General features: G+C 45.2%; 1 protein-coding gene across 1 annotated transcript in view; it reads right to left on the bottom strand.

Annotated features, from left to right (window-relative positions):
• Nucleotides 1-1,366: 1,366 nt before the first annotated feature.
• The window catches only part of LOC311064132 (bone morphogenetic protein receptor type-2-like), a 43,306-nt gene continuing 35,507 nt past the window's right edge, over nt 1,367-9,165 (bottom strand). The window contains exons 16-21 of the mRNA XM_084083899.1: nt 8,306-8,440; nt 7,480-7,608; nt 6,792-6,995; nt 5,668-5,790; nt 4,518-5,046; nt 1,367-2,185 (exon numbers count right to left, since the gene is read on the bottom strand). Coding sequence (XP_083940025.1) covers nt 1,857-2,185; nt 4,518-5,046; nt 5,668-5,790; nt 6,792-6,995; nt 7,480-7,608; nt 8,306-8,440 — 1,449 coding nt within the window. The 3' untranslated portion in view covers nt 1,367-1,856. The remainder of the gene's footprint in view (nt 2,186-4,517; nt 5,047-5,667; nt 5,791-6,791; nt 6,996-7,479; nt 7,609-8,305; nt 8,441-9,165) is intronic.

The following is a 9,165-nucleotide window of genomic DNA, read 5'->3' as shown; positions in this document are numbered from 1 at the left end:
TGTCTTTGACTTCACCTCAGCGGTGGTGGAAAGTACATTGGCTCAAGTACGTGCATTTACTTTACTTGAGTATTTCCATTCTTTGATACTTTATTCTTCTACTCCACTACATCTCGGAGGTAAATATGATAAACGTGATTGACATGATGGTCGTAACAATACAAATAATAAGTGCACTGCTTACATACAATGATAGCTTTATGGCTGAAAACACACACATCTATAGCAATATTTAAAAGCACTTTGAAGTTAAAGGCTATTGCACATTTTAAGTTATGATACAAAAGGTTTGATAGTGGACACACACATGTAAAAAACAAAAAAAGAAGAAGAACATTTTTAAGAATGTACTTATTCAAATAAAAGATTGATATATAAAGCAGGGGAGTGTCTTTAGTCTCACAGACTGATTGCTCTAATTGTCTCTGGATGTTTTACATGAACAGATGCTGCTGTCCATATTAACTATTATTATTATTATCATTATTATTATTATTATTATTACTATTATTATTACTACTATTATAGCTGACTTTCTGATTCCCAACTCCTGCATTGTCTTTTATTTTCTCCTCTCTGTTCCTCTCCTCTCTTGTATAGTTATTTCTCTCCTTTCCTCCATAGTGCTCTCTAACAAGAGCTGACACAATGACAGAGAGCTACATAAAGTGGAAATAAAATGAAATAGTGCTGTACAACACAATGCATAGCTAGATTAAAAAAAAAAATACATTTTGGAAAAAGAGCCAAGATCAGCTTTGCCACATGAGCACAGAAACATCATGGTCATTCTGACCAATCACAGCCTGTGCTTTTCCAAACTGTGAGTAGGAGAGCGCCATCTGTTGATCAGGCGTCTACAAGGCAGTTTGTCCACCAAGAAGAGACTTGGAATACAGATTAAACTGATTTAAATAACTAGTAAACTAGCTACCTAGCTACCTAACTAACTAACTAACTAACTAACGGGCCACAGTTGAACTTTTAGGCAACATGAGCCATCCACAGCCTATCACCTGCTAGAGAGGCTGTTGTTCTGCTCACCAGCATGACCCACTCGCTCTCACTGGCCAAAAAGCCGTGAGAGAGGGGCGTGTTTACAGCAGAGCTATCCAATCCCCATCCATCTCACAGAGGGAGATGTTGTTTGTGCTACTCATTGGCGCGTGAATGCCTTTCAAACCGCGACCCAGTCGTTTTCCATGGCTACGTTTGGCCTCCCATTGGCTGGGTGGAAGTGATGTGCACCCGCGCTCGCAGTGGTGGGAAGTAAGTACATTTACTCAAAGTGTTGTACTCGAGTACACTTTTGAGGTACGTTTACTTTACTTGAGTATTTCAGTTTTCTTTATACTTCTACTGCATAACATCTAAGAGGCAAATATTTTACTTTTCCCGCCTAAAATAGGGAAGCCAGGTTGAGAGCGGTTAAAATCAGCCATTGACCCATTGTCAGCCTTCTGATTGGTCCCTGAGCGACCAACCAGCAGGCTCCTTCAGCCTTGTTCCGCCCTGGTTACGCCTCCTTTTGGTTCTTTATTCTTAGTTTGCAAAAAATAAAAAATCCAGTTTCTGTATTCAAAATAAGAATTGAATACATTAAATGTCAATACGAGGCAACTGAATAACACGTTTTCGCGACGGTAGTGGATGGAGAGAGAGGATTTTTGTCCAACCGAGCAACAGCAACCAATGGGCGTGAAGAGGGGCGGGAACATGGGCGGGGATTGACAAAGGGCCAACCCCCACCTGTGAACTGAATGAAAAGACAAAACAACAAAAGAAGAGAAATGAAGCAGCTCTCCTTGAAGAAATAAAAGTAAAAAACAAAACAAAACATTAGACGCTATAAAAGCTCAGAGGCAGGTCAATCCGTCCGGGTCGGAGGAGGAGGTCATGGTCGCTGTGGTGGCTCCGCCCCCGACCAAGAAAACAGCCATGCTGGATTTCGATTGGTTGATTCTGGACACGCCGCCGGTACTTGCCGGTCTGTGGTGGTGGTGATTGGATGTGAAGTGGGCGTGGCTGCTGCTGACGACCTCAAAGTCTAGGTCCAGGCTGGTATCCGTGGAGACCACCCAGGAAGCGGGGCGCCATTTTTTCAGCGCGTACGGCGTCTTGACCCGACGTTTGATCTTCTCTGCAGACACACTGAGACCAGAGTCTGCTGAGCCACACAGACCACCTGAGAGAGAGAGAGAGAGAGAGAGAGAGAGAGAGAGAGAGAGAGAGAGAGAGAGAGAGAGAGAGAGAGAGGAGAGACATTCAATGATTATTATTAATCTTAATTAATATCTTTTTTTTTGCTTTTTACTCCTTTTTTGCCCCAATTTTGTCATCATCCCAATTCCTCCACACACACATTTCTGTGTGTTGTCACTGCTGTTGCATCCTTCTGGCTCACCTGCCAGTGAGGAGCCCCCACCGGGAGGACGTAAAGCCTTCGTCCTACTCCTCCCGTTCAACACTCCCCGCTGACAGGCTCCACCCCCAGCCCGTAGGAGTACGTGCAATGATAAATATCACCCTTCCCGCCCGGCTTCCCTCCCCGAACCTCTAGTGTTGAAATAGGGCTTAGGGCTGGTAAATTCATAATGTATTTTTGTAAGTTTGGGTGCCAAGAGTAATTAACTGTACTTAGTTATGTTCACCACTGGAATATCGATATAATACAATCTATGTTTGACATGTTTAAGCAAAGGCAACTCCAACTACTGACATACTACTGCTCCCTGCTGGACAGAATAAGTAACTGCACCATATACTACAAGCACACACAAAGGCCCTCCATCTTCTTCTGACAGGATTGTTTGGTCTGCTAATAGAAGATAGCATCAGATGTTTTCAACTCATCGTGTGTGTGTGTGTGTGTGTGTGTGTGTGTGTGTGTGTGTGTGTGTGTGTGTGTGTGTGTGTGTGTGTGTGTGTGTGTGTGTGTGTGTGTGTGTGTGTGTGTGTGTGTGTGTGTGTGTGTGTACACGTGTTCATGAACAATTCCAAGAGAAGTGGGTGTTTGTGTTCCTGTGCTGTAGAACACACACACACACACACACACACACACACACACACACACACACACACACACACACACACACACACACACACACACACACACACACACACACACACACACACACACACACACACACACACACACACACACACACGGCCATGCATTCTTATCTCTAGTCTCCAACTGAATTCCGACATTCAACAGATTCTTATCTGTGTGGAATTTCCTTCCCTTACACACGCACGCATGCACATGCACATGCACACACATTTTTTCCCTGGACCGCACAGTCTTACTGAAGAAAGAAAGAAAGAAAGAAAGAAAGAAAGACGTTTTTTGGATATCATGTCAGTGTGTTTACTGATGCCTGCTCAAACATCATATCTGCATTGTCAGCACAAATAGCCTAGCTGAAACAACGGTAACCATGTTCTTCTTATGGCGATAACCATAACGCCAGAGGGAGCTCCACTGATCTCATTCCCCCCAGATTCGGCATAAACATGGGGATGAATTCATTCTACTATTATGCCACCAAAATGTGGAATGCCCTACCACCAGCCATCAATAAGTGTGACTCCATACCTTCAAAGCCACCATAAAAGAGCACCTGTCTGCAATTTGCGACTGGACTAGCTTGCCAAAAGAAATGACCCCACTGTTTTTCTGTAAATATACGTGTATTGCTCCTAGTATTGATGCTTTATTGTTTAGCATGCCTTCATATCTTTTTTTGTCTTGATGCATTGAATACAGAGGACCACAATCCCACAGGGATTTTTGTGTTATCCTTTTAGCATTATTGTATAACTGTACCCCTGTACCTTTTACAAACTCTTAATAAAGTATTCAATCAAATTCAAAGTCAGGTGGTAAATGACCGAGTTGGCACACACAGCTAGGAGGACCAAATGTGACATTGATGAAGGCGATCGATCCTCTCCTATAGTTTATCGGCAACCAATCACCAAGTGCGCCGAAATGTGAGCCTGCCTTTAGGGGGGTCCCCAGTTGATTAGCAACAATTTGGCCAAATCGTCAAATAAGACGCATTGTGAAAATAGCCGATCTACAGAGCGAGGCGTTGTGAGCTTGTAGTTCGGCTATTTTCACAATATTTATCTGTGGAACCGAGTCATGCTAAATGTAGCCTCGGAAACCCATGCCTTTTTTTTTGTTTCAAAATAAAAAAAGGCTGGGAGAACCTTGCAGGAACGCTGGTCTTAGGACCTTGTTATCTCCTAACCAATCAGAGTGCAGAGGGGCGTCGCTCTAAATTTGGTGACGTCAGCGTGCTCCTTGCACAGGCCGGGGGGGAGGGGGGAGGGGAGGCGGGGACGACATAGATTGGTGAAGCAATAGGAAGCGGCGCTGGAATCCTGCGCCTGGGTTTGGATCCGCCCTTCGATTGGGCTCGTTCTTTCAGTCTATGCTAAATGTAATGCCTAAGCATGACGGCGGACAGGCACACAAAAAAAGACAAGCAAGCGAACAAACTTCTCACCTGACGATGATGAAGAAGATGAAGAAGTAGATGAAGAGAGGTCCAGGGAACAGGGTCTCTGAGGCCGACTGCCTCTGCTCTGTCTCAGCTGGACTTCACACCGGACTGGGACTACTGGGACTACTGGGACTACTGGCTCTACTGGCTCTACCGGGACTGCTCCGGTCTGGACTGGACCAGTGGAGCTTACTGGTTCCGGACTGGTGTGTGAGACCAGTCTGCTGACATCGGCTACCGGCTGCACGACCCGGTCCAGGTTCTGACCAGCGGGATGGGTCTGACGGGGCTCTGGTTCGGGGTCTGTGGCCACGGCCGCCGTTGTCAAGGCGTCGTCATCCTCTCCTCTGGCGGTCCTCGCCCCGCCTCCTTGGCTGTTGTTGCCCCCTGTTGCCCTCGTCGACGACGACCCTGCGACCTCCGTGCTGACCTTTGCAGCGTCCTGGCAGATGATGACCCCTGACCTCTGCGGCGGTCGGTTGTTGTTGTTGTTAGAGTTGGGGGGGCGATGGAGCACCTCCTGGTGGTAGGACTGGAACCAGGAATACATTTTAGTTCAACAATAGTTTTGTCAAATGATTGAACATTGGAACGCTGTAAATCAGTGGTTCTCAAGGAGGAAATTGATATATATTTGGCCGCGGACCCCCATCTGAAAATATTTTGTGCCAGGGACCGCCAGAAGAGAAGATTTATATTAAAAAAACGACATTATTCAACATATTTTTCAAATCATTTCAAGAATAGCAGATCTACAAGCTCGCTGTGAGCTTGTAGATTTGCTATTTTTGAATAGCCAACATATACATGGATAAAGTGGTTAAAATGATTGTGTTGCTACATTAACTACTTTCCCTGGGGACCCCCTGGATTTTTTTTTTTAAAACCTAAAATGTTCACAACTTTTCATCACTTTGTGGGGCTGGTATTTTTGAACAGCCAAAGTATAAAATATGGCTAAAGTGGTTAAAATGATTGTGTGATGCTATATTAACTAATTAATCTGGAGACCCCCTGGAACCTCAACAAGGACCCTGGGGGTCCCCGGACCCCACTTATAGAACCCCTGCTACAGTATAGTATGTAGGAGATTGTGGAATATAGTTGATTGACTGATGACAGCAACTTTATGTCGTAATGATGTCAGACCTACCTGGCGTTGCCGTCGCCCGGTGCTCAGCAGGGGTTGGTACTCGTCAGGACTGCAGTTCAGGAGGGGGACACTGCCCTCTTCACCTCCGTCTACACCCCCACTCATCCCTCGCTCCTCCTCCACCTGACGCAGTGGTGGAAGATTTTTTTTGTTCTTCTTTATAACGTAAAAGCACCCATTTTCAACCTTATCTTCATATAATTGGTCCTCACTAATGATCACTATCAGATGGAACCATTTCTGTCCATTCGAGTCTGTGTCTCAGAGGAGGGTTTTGGGGACAGTTAACTCTTTGACTGCCAGAGTATTTTCATAAAGCACTCCCCCAGTGCCAGCGATTTTCGTGTTTTTTGTTGTTGTTATTTTGTAATTTAATTTTCATATAGTTTCTCTGGGCTGCTGTTTTAAACACATACACAAATCGACCAGCAGAGAGCAGTAGATTGACACCTCCATCACTCGCTGACTCGCTCGACCCCCACCAACAGGCTCAAACAGTCTATACGTCATTAACCGGATGTGACGTTTTCGCAGATTGCCGATCGGGGTAAATTACAATGTGATATACGACTACGATGACTGATCGTCACCCAGACTATAGAAAATAGAAGTGGAGCTCTGCGTTCGTTTTTTATACCGTGTGAAAAAACGTGATTTTCCCTATTCTGGCCGAAAATGACCGGGGAAAAAAATTAGAACCGGAAACGGAATCTGCGTCATAAAACCGGAACCCAGTGAGTCTGAAAGAATCAGGAAGCGAAAGTGATGATGAAAAATAAACAGAATAGTGCGATCACAGTATAAAGTAAAAACTCGGGATTTCTCGTTCTGGCAGGGAGGGTATTCAGAAAAAACTCGGGGATAACTCGGGGCTTGGCACTGAGAGAGTTAAGAAACCCGCCTACCAGTGACATCATCATCGGCAGGCAGGTTTGGTCATATCAAACAAGATTTCAAAAATACGTTAATGCAAGAACAATGGCTTCTATTTCAGCATGCCAACTTTCGAGGAAGAGAAAAGCTGTAGTTTCTATTAACTTGGAATCCCCCATCGATGATGTCAAAATACTGCACTTGAGCACAGTACTTGTGTAAATGTACTTTTGTTACTTTCCGCCACTCACCTGAGGTCCCGCCGGATTGGTCCGTCCGCCACCTCCTCTCATCCCATTGGTCACCAGGGTGGGGACCCCGGAGCTGTAACCGTTGGCGACCACCGTCACCGCTCCTCCCACACCCGGGACGTTGTTGGTTACCGCGGTGACCATGTGGGGCTCTGCCGCCCGGGCAACGGACACTGTGTTCACCCTAGCAACGCCCGTCTCCACCTGAACAACCAAGAATACACTCAGTACTTCATTATTTCATGGTTTATACATGTTATATATATATTACACGTATATTACAACCCATGAAAGTTTTGAACATATTGGAGGGGGTCCTTGGGCCAAAAACGGTTGGGGACCCCTGGACAAGGACCCCCATTTGATTAAAATAAATCTTCTCGGAGACCCCAATCTACACAGAAAACTCCTCAGTGAGAGTGTGGTGATATTTTGTTGTTAAAATAAGTGTTAAGCTCTATATTGTGATAGTAGTGGTACTAGTTGCTATATAGTGTTTGTTCAGTAACAGAGGTCTCCCTGTCTCTCCAGCTCTTTAGTAAATAGAAAATGTATGCTATCCGATCAGGAGAGAGAACGCATACATCGCAACGCGATGTGTTGTGAGCTTGTAGATCTGCTATCTTCGTAGAAGGTTGGCCCCAGAACTGGGAGGATGGTATCGTGCCTGTAGGTAGGGTTGAGGTACCTGTTTTACGTTGGACTTGTGCTTGGTTTTGGGGTTGAGGGACAGAGTGCTGGGTCTCTTTGGGACGTTGTGCTGTTTGGGGAGGGGGGGGCAGTGTTCCACCTGGCCCGCCGTCACCGACACTGTCATCTGCTCAAAAGACAACAAAGAACAACACCTCACATACAGGACCAGTCCTTCACACCCGTGCTTCTCAAGGTGGGGGTCCCAGGAGTGCTTGAGGGGGTTCCAGGGGGTGCCCAGCTAAATTAGTTAATATAGCAAAATCAGTTGAACAACTTTAACCTCATATGTATCGCCTATTATTGCATTTGCAATTTCACTAATGCAAATGCGGTCTTGGCGGATGTTAAAGGAGAATTCCAGTCATTTTAGATGTTTGCTTTGATGTGTCGCTAATCACTCACCAACATACAAAGGGCCGTTGAATTTTTCCAGAGAAGCCCCTGTTGTCCATTGTGGAGACCCCTTCCCCTGGCATAATGGAGTAATGTGTATAAATGAAAATCGCCTATTTTAGCAGGTTTTTTTTTTTCCACTAATCCTCATTTTGCAGTGTACTGACACTCAAACATGCACTGAATGTCCCTTATGAGCTGCCGTTTATGCAGAACGACGTGAAGCTTGTCCTCGGTGTTGCCAGATTCTGTGAGAGAAACAAGCAACCAGCTTGTTTCTACAGGTTGTCTCACCTCAGCAGTCAGTGTAATCAGAGGGTTAGGGGTTAGGGTATAGGGTTTAGGGTCCAGGGTGTCTCACCTCGGCAGTCAGTGTAATCAGAGGGTAGAGGGTTAGGGTATAGGGGTTAGGGTCCAGGTTGTCTCACCTCAGCACTCAGGGTAATCAGAGGGTAGAGCAGCAGGTTGCTGCTCCCTGCAGCCAGCGGGTCTGGAGCACAGAACTGTTTCTGAGAGTGTTCCATCAGACTCTCATCAGAACTCTCTCTGAGGTTCTTATCAACCTGACAGACAGACAGACAGACACAGGGAGAGACAGGGAGAGACAAAGAGAGAGGACATTGATTGATTGATTGGTTGAATACTTTATTACCCCATTAAGACCTGGAACGCATCTGTGTCACTTTAGATTTCTTTGGCTATTCAAAAATAGCAGATATGAGCTTGTAGATCTGCTATTTTTGGAAAATCTTGAAAAAAAAAAAAAAATGTTAGGATTTCGATTTTTTTTAAGAATCGCCGCAGGTCTTAATGGGTTAACAAGTTTGTTAACAGTACAGGTAGTACAGTCAAAGGTTATGTGGTCCATTGTACTCAATTCATCAGTAAAAATACATTAAAATAAAATATAATGTAATAACAAAACAATACAAATACAATACAGAGGAGGACACAGAAAGGAGCGGAAAGAGAGAGACTAAAGCTAAATTCCGATTCTCTAATTTCTGCCTCATCCGTGACCCAGAAATATGTCTCGTCCCAAATCATTATTTGCTTGTCGAGGAGCCGACAGTGAGGAGAGAGAGAGGAGGCTGCCCAAGCTGCTTGGAGCGAGAACGATCGAGGATACATGAAGTGTATCCTCAGCAATCATTTTTTGACAGGAGTGACTTGCTATCCGTTCAGTCATTGGATGCTGCAGCCGACTTCTCCTCAGGCTATGGGATGTTAACTACGCTGTACGGGAGATGGGATCCAAAACTCGCGCCATGTCGTGGACTTCAAAGAG

Source organism: Gymnoscopelus microlampas (genome assembly GCF_963454915.1).
Source record: "Gymnoscopelus microlampas genome assembly, chromosome: 17".
In the NCBI taxonomy this organism is placed as follows: Eukaryota; Metazoa; Chordata; class Actinopteri; order Myctophiformes; family Myctophidae; genus Gymnoscopelus; species Gymnoscopelus microlampas.
The sequence above is the reverse complement of the archived record's forward strand: the minus strand, read 5'-3'. Positions and strand labels throughout refer to the sequence as shown.